Raw genomic sequence first — 20,000 nt, 5'->3', positions numbered from 1 at the left:
CAGCAGCTTTAACAAAATGTCAGTGTGCAAAGTGATGAACCCCATTCAATATAACCAACATTTATATTCCAACTCCGGCCTGACCACTTAGTTTAATAAATAAAGCGCAGTTAAGTTACAATATGCATATTGCCTGGGTTGAAATTCGGAGGCATGGAATAAAGTCTGCTCACCTTCCTCATAAAATGAATCATCCGACTGTGAAACCATCGACTAGTTTTAATCAAAAGTGCCAAGATAATTGACTTCAATTATGGGAAAGTTAGTTTAATAGTCCGGGAACAAAGCAGCCTTTATACTGTGAGTCATATATGTGTATATTAAGTTAAAGAGGTAACAACATTTGCTAAGCAGAATACTGATTTTAAAAAATAAAAAGTTTTAAGTGTAGTAATAATACTAAGATAAAATTGACAACTTTTTGTGCAGAGCTCTTTTTTTCAATTTTATTGTTAATTTATGGAATGTAATGTGGGAAAAATAATAAAATTCAATAAGTGGCCCCCCTAATTCCTCCCTCCTTATTCACTCTCATTTAACTTTACCTTCCTTCCGCTGTCTTTTATTATGGAGGGGGCGGCTAGGGGGGTGGAGAGCCTGTCTATTGATGACCTCACGGGGGCCGTGCGGCGGCCGCGCGGCGCGCCGGAGCCCCTGATTGGACGCCCGTGTCACAGCGCCACTTCAAAGCCGGAGAGGAGCGCAGAACCGTGGAAGAATGGGCGGAACACATCATTGTATTGCACACCTCTAAAAAAAAAAACGAAAAAAAAAACAGTGCTCGGATTCATAAATATAAAAAGATCCTCAGAGGAGGGCTGTGCTTTTTTTGTGTGTGTGTGATGGCAACTTCACTTCTAGGGGTGAGTCTCCTCAAAGGACTTTCTTACTGCTTCAATTAGTTCTTGTCACTGCGGGCAGCTCCTCTCTGCTTGGAGGGATTAAACTTTAACATCCGCGGGCAAACTTGCAGCACAGTCCGGTAGCTTGTGTTGTCAGTAGATGGGATAGAAGTTGGTGCGCTAAGGTCTCTTGTAAAAGTTTGCGCAGGTATGGAAGCTGGAGATTAGAAGCAGATGCAATGTTTTAGTGTGGGGGAAAAAGTGCGTCCTGAACACTAACTTGCAGCTTTTCTGTCCCCTGCAGGAGGAGCCGAGGTTGGGATCGACTCCTTTAGCCATGTTAGCGGCAACATGTAACAAGATAGGGAGTCCGAGCCCTTCACCGTCCGCCATTTCGGATAACTCCTCGTCATTCGGCAAAGGCTTCCACCCGTGGAAGAGAGCCGCCGCCAGCAGCTGTAGTCTGGGCAGCGGTCTGTCCGGTTTCGGGGTGTCCCGCAACGGCTGCGGCATCTCGGACTCCTTCGCCTCCAACGGCTCCACGGGCTCCAGCGCCTTCTCCCTCACGTCCGGCGCCTCGTCCGGCGCCGCGGCCCACTTCGGGAACGACTACTCCGTGTTCCAAGCCTCCGTGTCGAACGGCTCCCAAGAGTCGAGCCACCAGCCGGTGTTCATCTCCAAGGTGCACACGTCCGTGGACAGCCTGCAGGGCATCTACCCGAGGATGAGCGTGGCGCACCCGTACGAGTCCTGGTTCAAGTCGTCGCACCCCGGCATCCCCGCGGGGGAGGTGGGGACCACCGGGGCGTCCGCTTGGTGGGACGTGGGAGCCGGCTGGATCGACGTGCAGAACCCGAACGGAGCCGCGCTACAGACGTCGTTACATTCCGGTGGACTGCAGACGTCCTTACACTCTCCTCTGGGCGGATATAATTCTGATTATTCCACTTTAAGTCACTCTGCCTTTAGTACAAACCCCTCTCCGCACCTGTTGACCACCGGCCAGCACCTGATGGACGGCTTCAAGCCGGTCCTATCCTCCTATCCGGACACCAGCCCCTCTCCGTTAACCGGTGCAGGGGGCACCATGCTCTCAGGGGGTCCACCCGCCTCCTTAGCGGGGTCTCCGAGGTCATCCGCCCGGCGCTACTCGGGCAGAGCTACCTGCGACTGTCCGAACTGCCAGGAGGCGGAGAGACTCGGACCGGCGGGCGCCAGCCTCCGGAGGAAGGGCCTCCACAGCTGTCACATCCCGGGCTGCGGGAAGGTCTACGGCAAAACGTCTCATCTCAAGGCGCACTTGCGCTGGCACACCGGCGAGCGGCCGTTCGTGTGCAACTGGCTCTTTTGCGGCAAGCGCTTCACGCGTTCCGACGAGCTCCAGCGACACTTGCGCACGCACACCGGGGAGAAAAGGTTCGCCTGCCCGGTTTGCAACAAGCGGTTTATGCGAAGCGACCACCTGAGTAAGCACGTAAAGACTCACAGCGCCGGGGGGTCCGCCGGTTCAGGCTCCGGGGGGAGCGGAGGCAAGAGGGGGAGCGATACCGACAGCGAGCACAGCGCACCGGGGAGCCCGCCGTGCCACTCCCCTGACCTGTTGCACCCGGCAGAGACGAGCCAGGGCGTCGGCATGAACGGCCTCTAACTCACTTCATGTGTCAACCACAAGAGAAGTTTTGGTAAGGACATGGCAGTGGACATATTGTGTGCGTAATGCTCCAAATGTGTCTCTTCATTATTAAGAACATAGGCCGTTACATTTCTCAATAATACACACAGTTATGCACAATGTTTCTCATTAAATAAATCATCATTTTCAACAAGGGCATGACAGTGAACAGTTTTGGTCTTTAATGGGACTATACTTTTTTTTTTTCAAGAAATGTGTCCTATACTTTTGTCAACAAGAGGGATTAGGTGTAAAATTTGCTAAGAAAAATACGTGTTTTGATAGAGACATGCACAATACTCCAAATTGGTCTGTATGTTTTTAAGTATGGTGCAATGGACACACTTTATGTATAGGCATTCCCATTATTCTATGCCGTTTAATAGGAATAAGGCCTATATTTTTTATTTGTTGATGGCTATAAAGTTATATTATTATATTACGGCATCATGCATTTTATGGGGGGTATAGGTTTTTTTTGTAATGATGGAGTAAACGTATTGACTAAAAAAAGCACTGTAAAAATTATATTATAAATTCACAGTAAATTACTGGCTAATAAATTGCATTACATTCACAGTAAACCACTGTGGCGTAAAATGCTGTGAAATATAAGGATACTGTAATTTTTACAGTCATTTGTTGTAAGGTACAGGAAACTTTGGTTACAGCGTTTACTGTGAAATAGTACTTTTAAATGCTGTGAAATCCTGGTAACTTTTTTATAGTGAGGCTCTTTTTTTTCCAACGGCCAAAGTGTACTCCAATATTATTCAGAAACTAGGCCTAACACATTTGGTGGGTAAGGACTTACTTTTCAGTGTCATTTTCCCATAATTTAGATAGCCCCATAATTGTTTTTAAAGACATATGAATTACAAAATGCTCCACGCCATTTATTGAGAAAATATGCCAGTTTTGTGCAGAGTTGTGTGCAGAGTTTTGACTGCGGACACTACTGTCATTTACTGGTGAAATTAGGCCTATATCATATCTTGTTGTTCCACAATATAAATATCCCTTCAGGTGGAACATTCGTCAAAAGTTGTAGGAGCACTAAAAAATACAATACAATAAAACATTTAAAATAAAAAAAAACATAGGACACCATTTATTTCCACGCCTTATTTTTTGGATGGGTTGTCACGCATTATTGGTCATGGGCAAACTCTGGCACTTTATTACCGACACATATGGAATACATGGGAGTAAAATTACGTTTATAGTGATCATGTTGGAAATCACTCTCTCTCTCTCTCTCTCTCTCTCTCTCACACACACACACACACACACACACACACACACACACACACACACACACACACACACACACACACACACACACACACACACACACACACACACACACACACACACACACACACACTCACACACGCACACGCACACACACCAAGTTATAGTTCCTTAAATTACTGCAAACGTGTGCTGTACATATTGAAACGTGTAGGTTAGCATATACGGCCTATGTCAAAAGGTGAGTAATGTATTTGTCCAGGAGACGATTTTGTATAGCTATTTCTAGTTGTATATGGATTCTAGTAAATATTTGAAAATATACGGAGATGTACTTGGATTTTTGCTTTGACATGATATGAAATGTATTTGTGGGGAGTTCTATTTAACCACGACGTTTCTTGTATGTAGGGGTCTATATCATTAGGCGCACTTTTGAACTTATTTGTAAGGTTTGGAAATGAGTTTCTGTTTACCCACTGTTGTGTTTTTGTATTATTTTATTTAAAGAAGCATGTTGTAAAGTGATTTTTATTTTACAGTGATAACTTTTTATGTTTCCTTCTGAGAATGGCTTTTTATATGAGCCATTAAATAAAGTCAAAATGGACTCAGAATCAGTTTGTTGAGTCAGTTAAATATTTTGGGGCCATGGAACAGACATTATTTATTTTTAATTTTTAAAGTCATTATCAATATTTGTGAAAGACTATTTCTAAAAAAATATATAGTTTTATGGAGGCCAACCACCCTGCGACATCATGGGCCTTTTTTCCCCCAATTATCATTATTAAAATAAACCATAAAATATGAAGGGTAACAAAATAATACAAATAAAACATTGACATTATAGAAATAAATAATCTACACCATATCAGTATTTTCTTCTGCAAGAGCATGAAAATGCCTTCTTGTTAATGTCAGAGCACATGAGTGCGTTCAATAATTATATTACATGATGTAACGTCCTAGCTTCAGAATAGTATTCCAATATTCAAGACTATTCAAAGTATGTGCATTTAGTTGTTATTTCAGTAAATGTTGGGGGGGTTTATGCAAAGTGAAAATGAGCTCAAATGAATGTTGCCTTTATTACAGATGACACATACAGTATGTTGTTGTGATGAGTTTCAACAGAAAAATATGACCACGCTACCCTGTCAATATTTCCTATACGTAACAATATTTGTGTGCATGGATCGGAGGAAAACTTTGAGGCAAATTAACTTGAAGTGAAGCGTGATTAAAACAATGTTTTCAGTAAAAGTATTGAAAAGCAAATTATAGTATATTATTTTGAAAATGCATACCTTTTTAATTTATAAACCTATAATACCGCTGGAACTTTTTTGCACATGGAACTCTTAGGCAGTGTTTTTTTTTTTAATGTGAAATAATGTCATTAATTTACAGCGATTAACAAAAAACGAAGATAATTGAGGGGAAAATAGGTTTTGTCGCACCACCATTAACCATAGCAACAATCAAACTGTCTGCCAATTGTTTTTACTTAATATAATTTAATTGAAAGGGACAAGCGGTAGGAAATGGATGGATGGATGTTTTAAATATTTCAAGATGAATGAATAACTAATCCTTAACTTTGGTATAGGACTCGTTTTAATACAGTGCAATCTTTTAGCGCCCTCTCGTGTTAACACTATTGACTGGCATACAGTTTAATTAATTTATTATGGAATCATTTTGATATAGGTAACATTTTTTATATGAGATACTGATTTTATTTTATATATTAGCTGTAAACATTATTCATCAAATGCGCACAGACACACTCCCATTCCTTTTTCTTCGTGCTCATCCAATCACCGGTCAGGAATTATTCACGCCCCACAGACAGTTGGAAATAATAGAACTATTTTCAAAATTGCTCATTTCTCCCGATTTTTCAGTTATGTTTTACTTTTTACAAATTGTACTCCTTTTTAGCACTTCAATCAGTGGTTTCTGTTTTTAAAAAGTGCTATGCAAATAAACTTGGCTTGGCTTAACACAAAATTAACTAATTTGCAATGCTTACAGAAAGATGTCTTCATCATGGGCATCAACTTTTCATGAAGAAAGAATCCACACCTCCGTAAAACTGTTAAAAGAGAAACATAGCAAGTTTTTAATTGTGTTAAAGTGTACTGTCATTTAATTTGAACATTTTTACACAAGGTAGAAAACAGATACCATAAATTATCACATGTGTAAAATTTCAAATTAGTGTTCCATGGGTTGTGAACATTGGACCACAGCTGTGGCTGTATGCAACCTCCTGGTGTGGTTTGTATTTACTCCACAGATGGCAGTAGCTGCTCCAGCATCCAACAGCTTTGTTTCAGCACGTGCTATAAATTTCACTTTCCTAAAAGAGGCAACTTCACAGTAGGGGAAGAGTAGAGCCGCGGTAACCACCAATCATGGATGAAGAACAACAACAGCCCCACAAACAAAGTGTTGTCAGCCAAACTTGACCCAATCAACTCTTTAATGAACAATACCATCACACTTGTGCTGAAATCCAACCATGTCGAGCAGAAAATCAGACTTGTTTCAACACTTGTGCCAAATGGACTATAAGAACTATATCACTGGCCAGCCAGCTCCATGATCTTTAGATATATAGGCTGAAGGCAATTGAACAGGAGGTCAATCAAAACAAGACGCAGTCTTTGCATCAACTCTGACAGGGTTCCCGTTGTAAATATTCTTAGTTTGGACTCAAATGTGTGACATGTAGAGAAAAAAGTAAAACAAGTTTGAAAAACTTTTGACTTCTGACAGTACTTCTTAAACTATAGAAAGACGATCATATGCAATCAGCAACGCCTACTACCAGGAGTGTTACAGAATTCTGAGCCCCCGTACACAAAACTACAGAAAGGCTCCCAATTCCACCATAGACCCAACATCGCCGCCCCATACACACATACTTGGTATGGTTATATGAAATAAAAAACAAATCATTGCATGAATTTTGTTTAAACCAGCTTTTTAAGATTTCCAAAACCTTAATTCGGGTTTTGATTTCAAAAGATGGTATTAACATATCTAGAACATATCTAGATTGGTGTTTTTTAAACCATAGGGCCGAGACCCTAGAGGGCCGCCAAAAAATATCTGTTTCTCAGCTCTGGTTCTTACGGCCTTATGGGTTCTCACTTGAAATACACTTTTCCACCACTTGTGGCACTAATGACAATATCAAACAAACAGAAGAACTTCGGAGCTAAAGTCATAAACGTTTCTTAAGCGCAAAAATTATGACTAAAGTGGTGAAGCTGTATTTTTATTTGCACATACATTTTTTTAAGAAACATATATATATATATATATATATATATATATATATATATATATATATATATATATATATATATATATATATATATATATATATATATATATATATATATATATATATATGTGTGTGTGTGTGTGTATGTATATATACATTTAGTTAGAATGTATTTATTTTAGTATGTAAGTTTATTTGTCATCAGTTTTTATAAGTCCTTTTCTTTGCAGTAGATATGGTTAGTATTTAGTTTTGTAGTGAGCCTGACCTAAGCTTTGATAATATTTTTTTGTGATTAACACATGCTTACATATCATTTGACAGGGTTTAAGTAGGTTAAATATAATTATTGAATACGATTGAACCCAAGAATAAGATTACTAAATCAGTGTTAATATTTGAGTGGGTCCCGGACCCCTCTGTGGTGGAAAAGTTGGGCCCCAAGGTCAAAAAGGTTAAGAACCCCTGATTTAATAATTTTGAAACAAAATTGAGGCCTGTGTTAGCGTTTATCTGTTACTTCTCAGGCAACTTTTTTTAAGTTAGTTTTTTTTTTTTACAAAAAATATATATATATATATATATATATATATATATATATATATATATATATATATATATATATATATATATATATATATATATATATATATATATATATATATATATATATATATATATATATATATATATATATATATATATATATATATATATATATATTTTATATATACAGTAACCAGAATATGAATGTAAATGTAACCTGTAATTATTCACTTAAATTATTACACAACTGTCAAGTTTTTCTTTACTTCAGAGATCTGATTCATGTATGATTATTATCAGTGGGTCATTGTCACTATATTATTATTAGTACATCTACTGAAAGCCTCCCCTGTCTTTAAAATCTGGAGAAGTATGTATCTAACTTTAATCGAGGGTCGTTGAATGCACTACAGTTATGGGAAATGAGATGCAAAAGTGAAACTTGTACATAACGTTCCCTAACAGCTGCCACAGGTACACTGTAAAAACACTTGCAGAGGTATAGTTCATTGAACTTAATTTTCTGAACCGGTTTTTGTAATTGCAAATTAAGTTGATAGATTTTTTGTGACTATTTCAGTTTCGGTTCCCTCTGGCTACTCCGGCTTCCTCCCACCTCCAAAGACATGCACCTGGTGACAGATTGATTGGCAATACTAAATGGGCCCTAGTGTGTGAATGTGAGTGTGAATGTTGTCTGTCTATCTGTGTTGGCCCTGCGATGAGGTGGAGACTTGTCCAGGGTGTACCTCTCCTTCCGCCCAAGTACTGCTGGGATAGACTCCAGCACCTCTGCGATCCCGAGTGGGACAAGCGGTAGAAAATGGATGGATAGTCAAAACGTTTAGGGGTTTTTTTAAACTATTTTTTTGTTCTTTTAAACACTTTTCAACACAAAATAGCTTTTCTTGAATCTCTGCATACATTAATTTGATCAAATTCAATTGTATTGCTTAAAAACTGTGTCAAGGCCTTGGAACAAGAGCTTGTAACCTCAGCGACTAATCACGTCAAAGAAGACAACAGGAAACACACATGGTGCTATGTTTGAACACAAACCTCGACGGACCGTCCCTGTGGTGAGGAAAACCGACTATTAAAGGTTTGTCCTCTTAAATATTCAATTCACACTGTCTGTGTTGTGTTACTGCTTTACCTAGTATAGTACTACGTTTATATTGGGGCTTGCTGGTTGGTTTAGGCCAGTGCTTCTCAAATATTTTCCGTTAAGAAGAAAATATGTTGCGCCCCCCCCCCACTCTCCACCATGACTTAAATAGTACAATATAATGTGTGTATAACATTGTTATAACTATACCTCTCTATGACAATGTAAGCTTATTAACATTAAAGGACACAACACATCGGTCTTTCCTCGTCTCCCACCGTGGTTAGAGTGAAGCCAAATGCTACATTTGCTTCATCATGAACCATTTTTTTAAAAATTCTACTTAATTTTGTTTCATCTTTAACTTGTTACCAACTTAATAGTTTTAACTTTTAACAAATTTAAAAAAAACAACTATAAGTTCACAAAACTTGTGAAAATGTATTGAAAAATGTTGTGCCAATTTTTTAAAGTTGCATCAAAGTAACATTTGTATTTAGGTATAGTGTACTGAATTTGCTGTCTTCTTTTATTTTCATCCAACTTAATTTTTGGACAATTTTTTGAAATGTTGCTTAATTTTGTTGCATTTTCAACTTATCATCCACTTAATCATATACCAAGTCTTATCAACCTATAAAATGCATTTAATTAGGTCTGGTGTGATTAATTTCCTGCCTTTTTTCATGTTTATTCAACCTAATTTTGTTGCATCGTCAACTTATCAACAACTTCATTTTACAAGTTTTAACGAATTAAAAAACAAAGTTAAAAATGTTGCATCAAAGTAACATTTTTGCAGTGTAGATTTAGTGCATTTGTACATTTCTTCCATCACCTCAGCCTAAATTGCTGATGTTGAGTGTAAATGCTTAAATGTGCTCTGCTATCCAGGTGGAACAAATCTTTTTGCATTTGTGATAAGGAGTGTAGTAGTCTCAGACATTCTTAATTTGATTAATTCGACCTTATTACTGTTCAATAATGGGGCTATATTAATTGTATGTCAACATTAAAGTTTTTTTTTAATAACTTACATATAAATGACAGATTTGTTTTCAAACTTTACAAAAGCCCAAGAGCCCTGCTTTGCTTGAAGCCTGGGTACAACAACTCCACTTCCTTTGCCTCCAACAACAAACGCAATGGTTCCCTACAAAGTGAGGCAAAGATAAAGTGGAACTAATCTAATTAAAACAACATGTCATAACACGGACATATAGTTTTAGCTATAGTTGGTGGTAAAATTAGTTTTTCCTATATTCTTTATGAAATACTATGAAAACCATAAGCACATATTTGGAATGAAATGAAGGGTAGAGAAAGCCCACCACCATGTGGCCAAAAACTGTAATGACATTATTGTGTTGAGCAATAGTTCCAACTTGAAAACTATGAAAAGTCTTCAAGACTATAATATGATCACATCTAGCCTAAACTATTACAATAATCACCAAAGTGAAAGAAATTATGATTTCTATAGTAAATATTTGGAAAAAAATATGTTGCTGTACACATACTGTAAACATACTGGTGTCAATGAAGCAGGATATGAACGCATAATCAGTATTATGACGGAATGTAAAGCATTCAGAGCACTGGGCCTACTCAAAAGTGCATTAATAGCAAAACTGAGTAAAAATTAATAAAAACAATTTTGCACTGCAAACAAGTTCGAGCACTTTTTGCCTTAAAAAATGTAAAATACACTTTGTCTTTGACTTCCGAGTTGTTTTTTCTGCCCTACGTTTTTATTGCCCTTCAACTTTTCTGACACCGTGCGTCAGTGGTGCTGCTTATCTCTACAGTCGAAACCGCCACTCGGTTTCAGGTATTGTCACGTCTAGTGTAAACACAACGTTGCATTGTGGGAGTTGTAGTGTTTAACTGCAACGCCATCTTCCGCGGAGCTGGTTTGTCACACTAAGGGGTGATACTGCACGTTTTGGTATCAATCCAATACCAAGTAAGTCAGGTATCGTAGATACTGACACTAATACACATTATTTTCACAAATTTCGAAAACGGTCTTTAATGTGCTGATTGTGATTGTAATGAGAGTAAAAAGACAAAACAAAACAAAATAGACAAACAAAATAGTTTATATAATAAAATGTATTTGTGAACAATTTAACAATATATTGTAAAATGCAACTGTGCAGTATAAGATAGTGTAAAAATATCAAATATAAATACATCGTGGCGAAGTTGGTAGAGTGGCTGTGCCAGCAATCGGAGTGTTGCTGGTTACTGGGGTTCAATTCCCACCTTCTACCTTCCTAGTCACGTCCGTTGTGTCCTTGGGCAAGACACTTCACCCTTTGCCTCTGATGGCTGCTGGTTAGCGCCTTGCATGGCAGCTCCCGCCATCAGTGTGTGAATGTGTGTGTGAATGGGTAAATGTGTAAATACTGTCAAAGCGCTTTGAGTACCTTGAAGGTAGAAAAGCGCTATACAAGTATAAGCCATTTATCATTTATTTATTTCTGTGTATACAAAGTTTTTTTTTGTAAAACTGTATTTTGCCAAACCAAAACAGGTATACAAATATATACAATATTTTACAGAACAAATAATATTGTTGAAACAACCCAGGATGGTAATTAATTTGACCCAGTATTTGGGTTGAATATTTAACCCAGCAGGTTGAATGAAATAGACCAAACCAAATTGGTGGGTTGAATCAACTAATGTTGGCTGGTGCTGTACTGACCCACCAGCTGGCTTATCAAATCACCCAAATTGGGTAATTTTTTTTAACTCAGCAGTTTTAAGTGTGTGTAATGTATTTTTTTTTTGTTCTGTCCAGCTACTCAGGCAAATTATATTGTTGATGTATCGGCTGTACAAATTTACTTTATAAAAGAGAAGTGTGTGATACTTCTGTTGTTGCCTTATTTGTATTCGGCTTTATTAAATTGATTTATATTATTATTTAGTGCAGCCGGGCCAGAGCCGGAGGGGATAGAAAGAGAAAAAAGGAAGACAGAGGGGGAAATTGCGGGGTGATACATTTTAATTTCCCCTCAGGGATTAATAAGTATTTCCCATTCTGATTCTGATAAGACAGAGAGACAACAACAACAGCAAACACAACAAAAACATTAACAACAACAACAGAACAACATCAGCAAATAGGATATGTACAAATATGATGTTAAAAGTGATAGCAAAGAATCAGTTAGTGAAATAAATAATAATACAGAAATGACAATGAACATTATTACACTACAAATGGAGCAATACAAATACTGATAAATATAGAACTATTGATAATGAATAATAACAACAATTACCTCGATTATCAACAATACGATTGTTCAAATGCAACAATAAATATATGTAATGGTAACTTGAAATACAAATGAAAGCAGATAAATGGAGGGGAAGAAAGAGAAGCCCACTATATTAACCTTGTAGATTGTTATGGTAAAAATAGGTAAGCTATGTCAGTGTGCCATGTCTTACCCAGTTTCCCGTAGGGCAAGAACGTTAATATATGTTTGATGAAACGTGATTATATGCATGAGTGTATGTATGCTTGTATATGTACAGTGTGTGTAATGTAAAATAACTTAATGAATGCAGAAACGATGTTTAGCTCTCATTCAAATCTTTTGACTTGTTGCCACTACAGCCCGTTTGTAACAAGACATGATATTAGAAAAAAAAAAATGCAACAAAAAACATGTAAATATTTGTAAATGTAAAATAAAATAAAAAAGAATACCGCGAAAATATCACTTTTGTATCGATCAGACAATGATACCACCTTGGTATCGATACAACCAATACTAAGAACGGTCCGCCCACCCTCACTTCAAACTCAGTCCCAACATGCTCGGCGAGTGAGCACACAGCGCCAATGCGAGCAAGAGGACACATCTTCAGAAACAAAGTGTCAAATGTCTCTTTCCCTGACAGTGTGCCTGGACAGAACTACAAACATCTCATGCCAACGGTGAGAGCTGGGTTTGATCAAATTATATCGTTTTTTATACTTCTATTTGTGACCATAAGAAGTGAGCGTCAGTGTGCTTAAGGGGTCATTAATGTGTAACAACTACACAAACACACCTGTTGTGACAGTGATACTGGTGTCCATTGCAGCTCTACTTTTGTCCATTTGAAATACATATGTGCTGCTCAGGTGTGAACTAAGATAGTGATATATACAGTATATATACAGTATATTTCAAGCATGTTACAATTAAAATGATTAAATCAGACAGATTTATGGTATGGACACTTGTCTGACAAGAGGCATAGAGAGAACTGTCTTATACACCTGACAAGACCAACCTGTTTTTGTGCACTGGTGTAAAAAAACATCATCAATGACTGAGTCACTGTGACAAGCTATGAATGAGACCGAATCTGTTTTACTCTAACTAGTGACAAAATGAAGGCTCAGGCCTTTATTCTACTTGGGTACTGTTTCCATGCAAGACAGACAGAGGCTCACTATACTGAAAAATAAAACAATAACTTAAAGAGTAGCGTGGATGTGTTGTTAAACTGTATGTCACCACTCTTAGACATGGAGTATCTTTACGGCCATAGCTGACAGGTGGAGTGAAGTTGTGAGTAATCAAAAACATCCTTTAACAAATAAGATATGTAAACCTTATCTTTTTTTTACTATTTATTCTCTGGTCTAATTTTTGTATTCTATATTCATATTTACTTGTGTTAATTACATAGCATTATCCTACTTAATGAATAGGTTAGGTTAGTTTTGTATATGTTTAATTGGCTCAAATAAATGAATGAATCTAATCCACTTCCCACAAAACTGAATTTTTACATGCAATAAAATATAATTAATTCATTAATGATAAACTCTTGGATTACTATTACACATTGGATTTGTCATTTATAACTCAAACCTAAAATGAGAGAATCCTTTAACAACATGCAATTCGATTCCGATTCTTGGAGTAACGATTGCTTTCAGAATCAATTCTCGATTCAACACGATTCTGACGGTAGAAGAGAAAGTCAAACACAAATACAAATAGACGTAGTAGACAATGAAAGGGTTAAAAGAAAACACATTTTTGGGTGTAATAATAGATGATACAATGAAATGAACATCTCATGTAAAAATATACAACATAAAGTAGCCAGAAACACGTCAATAATGAATAAAGCAAAACATGTTTTAGACCAAAAATCACTTCATATTCTTTACTGCTCGCTAGTGTTACCATATCTGAGTTATTGTGCAGAAATATGGGGAAAATACTACAAATGTGCGCTTCATTCATTAACTGTGTTACAAAAAAGATCAATTAGAATAATACCTAATGCTGGAAATAGAGAACAAACAAACCCTTTATTTATTGAATCAAAAATATTGAAATTCAACGATTTGGTGCATTTGCAAACAGCTAAAATTATGTGCAAAGCAAACTACAACCTGCTACCCAAGAATGTACAACACTTCTTCTCAACAAAAGAGGAGAAATATAACCTTAGAGGAAAATCTAATTTAAAACATTCGTATGCCCGGACAACACTTAAAACCTTTAGCACATCCGTATGTGGAATTAAATGATGGAATGGATTAATCAAAGAAATCAAACAAAGCGCCAGAATTATTTAGTTTAAGAGACTGTTCAAACTACAAGTGTTCACAGAGTACACATAACAATAATTATGATTAATATCTTAAACCCTTTTTTTTTTTTAGATAAAGATTATTTATGTATTTAATATTTGTTTACTTACTATGGTATATTATTTATTTATTATTTAGTCACTGTTCTGTTATAGAGAACATGGAAATTGGATAAAATTGCTAAAATATGAAAAGGGGTAGGATTAAATAAACTCAGCTTCTTCCTACTCCCTTTCGGACGTGCTGTAATGAAACAACCGGAAATATGTGATGCATTAAATTGTATCGTATGCATGTTTGAAATAAACTGAAACTGAACTGAACTGAACTGAATTCTCGATTCAACACAATTCTTGATTCAAACCGACTCTCGCAATATAATATTTGGATAATAATAATAACCTTTTTAAAACAGGTTAAAAAAGCCCCTGGCGCATGATGTATTCGCGCAGCAATTAATCATGAAGATGGCCTAAAAACATCTTAAAAAATTGTTTTGTAATCATTTTTATAGATTTAAAAAATTATTCTGAATTGATTTAAAATCGTATAAAAAATAATCACGATTGAGATTGCCCACCCCGAGTATTTACTGAAACATTTTGGACACCTCCATTCTGTATTAACACGGTTGTGGTTAGATATTTGTATACACTCGTCACAGACATAAATGTTATATCAATTTTGTGCTACTTAAGCTGTATTTGAACAGTTTTTTTTTCTGGGTGGAATGATTATACAAAGCACTTTTTCATTAACTGAAGCTTTGGGTGCAATTGGTGTTGATTGAGGATTTTCTCTACTGGCCTAGCACAAATTAAATTACCCAGCTGTTATTTTTCTTTTGTAGACCACGTACCAGGGACTTTTAGAGACTGTGTAATTGAATAAGAGTCTGAATTGGAACATTTACAATATTTAGTTTTTAGGTCTTAGAGCGGTAAACAACAAAACAAATCTGTTTCTGCTGCTTGACTGTCTTCCAGAATAAGGGAACATTTTCAAGATAATATTCTGTAGTCTTTAACATTACAGATGAAAATATGGCAGCTGGAAGAGCAAACTGTTTTCCTCGTGTGGGGAGTCTCTTGCGAAGTAGGTCAGAGGGTACACTGATTGATCTGGATGAAAATACGTTGAGTGGTGAAATTCCGAAAGGTAAAACTAATCCTCTAAATTGTAAGCAATACAATCAGAAATGGTTTATAAAGATGAGTTACTGACATGTGACTTATTTAATAGGTGGAAAGGCATCTCAAGTGAAAGAGAAGCATAAGTCAACAAAAAACCCCTTTTGGAGCAAGTTGTCGGAATCAAACCCTTTCTTAGATGACATTGTACACACCAACAAAGAGAAGCTTATTTCCAACGCAGCCAATACATTCTCAAGTACTGCAAACCACCTGCAAACAGACAATACAGACAACATTAGCACATCCTCAGATGAAGGCAACTACCTGGAAAAGAAAAACAAAGCTAACAACAGATCTGGGAGATGGAGGAGTGCCACAGACATTCTTGATGAATTCGAGAGAAAAGTGCCAAAGAGGGGAAACAGCTTCAGACCACCCCAGACCGTCCTACACCCTGATTTCGAGTGGCTAAAAAATGACAGAGAAGCCTATAAGATGGCCTGGCTGAGCCACAGGCAGTTAACCCGCTCATGCCTGGACCTAAACCTTATGAGCCAAAGTCCTGGATGGGCTCAGACACAGGCTACAGACTTTCAGGTCATCTGCAAGATTGGCAATGCTGGAGGCTCAATTCAGCTACCAGACTCTGACATTACTATCAATTTCCCAGAAGGCCATGTTCCTCCTGGTGAAGTACAGGAAGTAACACTTAAGGCAATGCTTGACCCTCCTCCTGGCCTCAATAACAACCACACAACAACTATCAGTCCACTCCTGGAAGTAGTGCTAAGCAATATCAACACACAGGGTACGATCTCCTTAAGGATTAAGCTGTCTGGAGAGGTGCGAAGTGACCCGATTAGTCAGGGTTTTACCACGGTGTTTGGCCTTATGTCTAGCAAAAGAGAGGGTCCTTATATCAGTGTAGATAATTGTGATTTTTTAAAAAACACAATGCACATGAAGGTCCAGCACCTGAAGACACATTTTTATGTGATAGCAGTCGCTGAAGCTTCTGCCATTCAGTCTCCTGCTACATCAGTCTGGGATTACCTTCACCGCCAAATCACAATTGGGGTTTATGGACCCAGGTACATCCATCCAACTTTTAAGGTTGTAATAGTTGTGTGCTGTCACGAAGAAGTACCGCCAAAGCTTCCCTTTTCAGATATTTGTAGAGGAAACAAGCATCTGCCACCACTGGTGCTACAGCTGTGGGGAATGCATCGCCTTAGGAATGACAACCTGCATGACTTGTTTATCACCGTTAGCCTCACAGGCTCTTCGTTTCAAATCCGACATGAGGACAAGGTGAAAGAAGTGAGGCAAAGCAAACTCAAAATAGGGACAGTTCTGCATTTACCAGTGGCCTTATCTTGCGTGAACAGCAAAGACATGAGTCCTTTTCAGGTAAATCTGCAAGTGGCAGAGTTGAGGTCTTCAACAGTTGCTGTTTTCCAGGTCCCTTCTCCTCCTGTGGCGCCAATTAGATGTGACAAACGCATTTCAAAGAAGATAAGTAAAAAAAAAGAAGTTGAAATGTCAAGGAACTCCTCTATTCGCGAAGAAAAAAATCCAGATATTTCCAAATTTAAAGACAGACCCGTGAACATAAAATGGTACGGTGTAGCTCTAAAGTCAGTTCTCCGTCAGCCACGTGTAGACTACCTACTGGAGTACTTCAAGGGAGACACAGTGGGTCTCTTATCAAAGCAGACCGTTAGATCTGTGGGAAATTCAAAGGCAAAGGAGTGGTATATTGGATTCCTCAGGGGCAGGACTGGTTTAATCCACTGCAAAAACGTCAAGCTCATTACAGCCGATCAAGTGATTGACTTTACCGGTATTCAAGTGACCACAGAGATGCTTCTGGACAACATGACACTGCCCTTCAAGAAGCTTACATACATGTACTCTGCTATCCAAACGCTGGTCACAGAACACGTGACAAACTGGAGAAGTTTTGCGGATGTATTAGGGTATAACAATCTATCACTGGACACCATTACTCACAGAATTGCTGAAACTGAGGCTGATAAAGTGGCATGCGTGCTGGAAAAGCTGAAGGAAGACTGCCACGCTGAGAAGAGTGAGAAGAAATTCCTTCAAGAACTCATGGTTGTAAGTACAGAAACAACTCATGCTTATGTTTAAAATTCCACAAGTCTATCAACACCTGAAGAACATGTTTTTGTTGTCACACAATATTGCCTACACACTCTCCCTCCCCCTTTCCCTACATACCTGATCTTCTTTGACTATCTTATTGTGCAGCTCATCTTTGTTATTGTCCTTCAAGGGTCTGTTAAAGATGGACAGCATCTATCTTGTGGCCATGGTGATTCAGAATACAGTTATCCTGTCTACTGCTGTGGAGCTGGGAATTCGATGGCGGGAACTCGCTGAAAAAATGGGAAAACTGACCTATGCTCAGATAGCCGCTTTTGAAGCACCACACAGAGGGAAGAATGGAGAAGTTGGGCCTCAGGTTAGTTGGTGAGACCTTTATAGTATGCACAAATAGCGAGAATTTTCAATTTGATGAAGTCTGGACCAACAACTATGGAGCAGCTACTGTAAATATATCAGTTTTTGTAATCTAACAGTTGATTTTCAACTGATATTTAAAACTTAATTAAAATAGATTAAAAAAATAAAGATGAATTAAAATGAGTCTTCAAAAAGAGGGGTCATCCTATGTTTGGGTCGCTTCGATATATAAGTAGTCTACTGTATGATACAGGTCGACAGTGGGAAACTATTTTATTATGGGGGTTTGTATTTAAAAATATTTACTGCATGCTAAAATAAATCAGGCCATGTTTATTACAGTTGTCAATTTGTTTTCAGCACCCTGGCTTAAAAGTTCATGACTGTTTGTTTTAGTTAATGTGGAAACCTGCCTACGACTTCTTGTTCTCCTGGAGTCAACGTTACGGAGCCAGTTACAAAGACATGATTCAGGATCTTCACCTAGTCCTAGACAGGATGAAAAACCCCGTCGCCAGACAGTGGAGACAGCTGACCGGCGCTCTCATCACAGTGAACTGCCTTGATCTCTATTGGGCCTCAGCATACCCAAAGACCTAAGCACTTTGCTCTCTGGAGAAGTACAATGCCCATGCACTTTTACAGGAAACAATCATAACTGGTTTTAGGATGGTACAGAATTTTTTTCTTATGAAAATGCAGCTGTGAGATCTGGGAAAATGATGAAAAAGACAAAGATGAAGGTATTTTGTCCATTTGCACTTAGTGTGAGAGTGTGTGCGTGTGTGTGTGTGTGTGTTTGTGCGTGTGTAAATTAGATACCACAATAGAAGAACAGTAACATTTCACTTTGGTATTTTCAGTTAATGAATATGTTTGCCAATGGGTGAGGGCGGACCTACGTCACTTCCGCCTACCAATCCCCTAGCAACCGGGAATTCGTTGAAAACAAACCAGCTCACAGCGAACACAGCATTGACAGAAAAAGCATTTAACGAGCGTTGTGGCTTGGAAGTCGGCGTTAAATCCTTCATTTACGCATTTTTACTTATTCGCATATCGTGTGAAAAAACGAAAATGTATTATTTGCGTCAGACTCGTCTCAGTGAACTTTAAAGCTTCTCAGGCTTAGCTTAGCTTGCTAGTTAGCTTAGCCTGCGCGCTACTAAGAAAGAGACGCGGAAGTTATCAACAACTTTGTGTGAACACGCCGTACTTGTTGGAGCCCACGTCGAAGAAGAAGCGCTTGTTGTCCACAGTCATCGACGAGCCCTCCGGCAGCTCCGCGGGCTCCTCGTCCACGCCGTAATCGTCAATAAGTTTGGCCAAAGCGTCGCGGAACTCGATACGTCCCTGCGCCGGGAGCGCGATGGTCTGACCCCAAGCCGGGCCCCCTGTTCACGGTCTGCCGGATCCTCAAGAACCGTCCCAGCTGGTTCTCTTTCAGGTCCATGTAGTACTTCCGATTCTCCCGCACTAGGAACTCGCTTTTCAGGGCCCGCCGCGGCTCATCCTGCACCATGCCCGGGTTGCTGGGACCCAACTGGGCGTAGTGTTCGATGAAGTCCCCCAAGTAGTCGCGGAACTCGACCGCCACCAACATAGACAGCGTGAGGCGGCTCTTGTTGCCACCGGCCCCGACTTCGGCTGCGAGCCATTTGTCTCGTCTCTGTGGGCTTTTATCACGCTTTGGCAGAACAAAATACAACCTTTGTTTTCCCTGTTTCCAGTTGTGGTTAGCACAACCAAAAACAACACAGTTTTTCGGCATTTTGGAGGCAGAATGACGGGTTTAACCAGCGTAGGTCGGCAGGTTAAAGAGTAATGGCAACGGTTTGTTTTCAACGCCAGTCTGGTTGCTATGGCTCGAAGAACCCGTATGTAGCTCAGTTGCCCGGATGTCGGCCCTCACCCATAACCAACTATTGCATGAGGCTGGCGTCAACGTGTTTATGTTATTGAAGTTAAAAACTTGTTAAAGAAATTAACAAAAAATGTGGAGGAAAAAAAAACATGTTGCAGAAACCTGAC

General features: G+C 38.6%; 2 protein-coding genes and 1 long non-coding RNA gene across 5 annotated transcripts in view; 2 read left to right on the top strand and 1 right to left on the bottom strand.

Annotated features, from left to right (window-relative positions):
• The window catches only part of LOC133660647 (uncharacterized), a 52,139-nt gene that overhangs the window by 21,626 nt on the left and 10,513 nt on the right, over positions 1-20,000 (bottom strand). For both annotated transcript variants that reach the window (XR_009827855.1, XR_009827854.1), the window contains exon 3: positions 5,807-5,869. This is a non-coding gene — a long non-coding RNA (uncharacterized LOC133660647). The remainder of the gene's footprint in view (positions 1-5,806; positions 5,870-20,000) is intronic.
• sp8b (sp8 transcription factor b) lies at positions 722-4,239 on the top strand. Of its 2 annotated transcripts, none has more exons than XM_062064219.1 (2): positions 722-863; positions 1,147-4,239. In XM_062064219.1, the coding sequence occupies exons 1-2, from the start codon at positions 843-845 to the stop codon at positions 2,488-2,490; spliced, it is 1,365 nt and encodes a 454-aa protein (XP_061920203.1). In that variant the 5' UTR covers positions 722-842; the 3' UTR covers positions 2,491-4,239. The 2 variants fall into 2 exon arrangements, with proteins under 2 accessions (XP_061920203.1, XP_061920204.1); XM_062064220.1 differs by lacking the exon at positions 722-863 and adding an exon at positions 1,024-1,050.
• The window catches only part of macc1 (MET transcriptional regulator MACC1), an 8,209-nt gene continuing 746 nt past the window's right edge, over positions 12,538-20,000 (top strand). Inside the window, exons 1-5 of the mRNA XM_062063095.1 lie at positions 12,538-12,684; positions 15,382-15,504; positions 15,589-17,600; positions 17,779-17,967; positions 18,366-20,000. The exon at positions 18,366-20,000 is cut by the window's right edge and continues 746 nt beyond it. Of these exons, the coding sequence (XP_061919079.1) occupies positions 15,390-15,504; positions 15,589-17,600; positions 17,779-17,967; positions 18,366-18,569 (2,520 nt within the window). The 5' untranslated portion in view covers positions 12,538-12,684; positions 15,382-15,389 and the 3' untranslated portion in view covers positions 18,570-20,000. The remainder of the gene's footprint in view (positions 12,685-15,381; positions 15,505-15,588; positions 17,601-17,778; positions 17,968-18,365) is intronic.

Source organism: Entelurus aequoreus, linkage group LG11 (genome assembly GCF_033978785.1).
Source record: "Entelurus aequoreus isolate RoL-2023_Sb linkage group LG11, RoL_Eaeq_v1.1, whole genome shotgun sequence".
In the NCBI taxonomy this organism is placed as follows: domain Eukaryota; kingdom Metazoa; phylum Chordata; class Actinopteri; order Syngnathiformes; family Syngnathidae; genus Entelurus; species Entelurus aequoreus.
The sequence above is the reverse complement of the archived record's forward strand: the minus strand, read 5'-3'. Positions and strand labels throughout refer to the sequence as shown.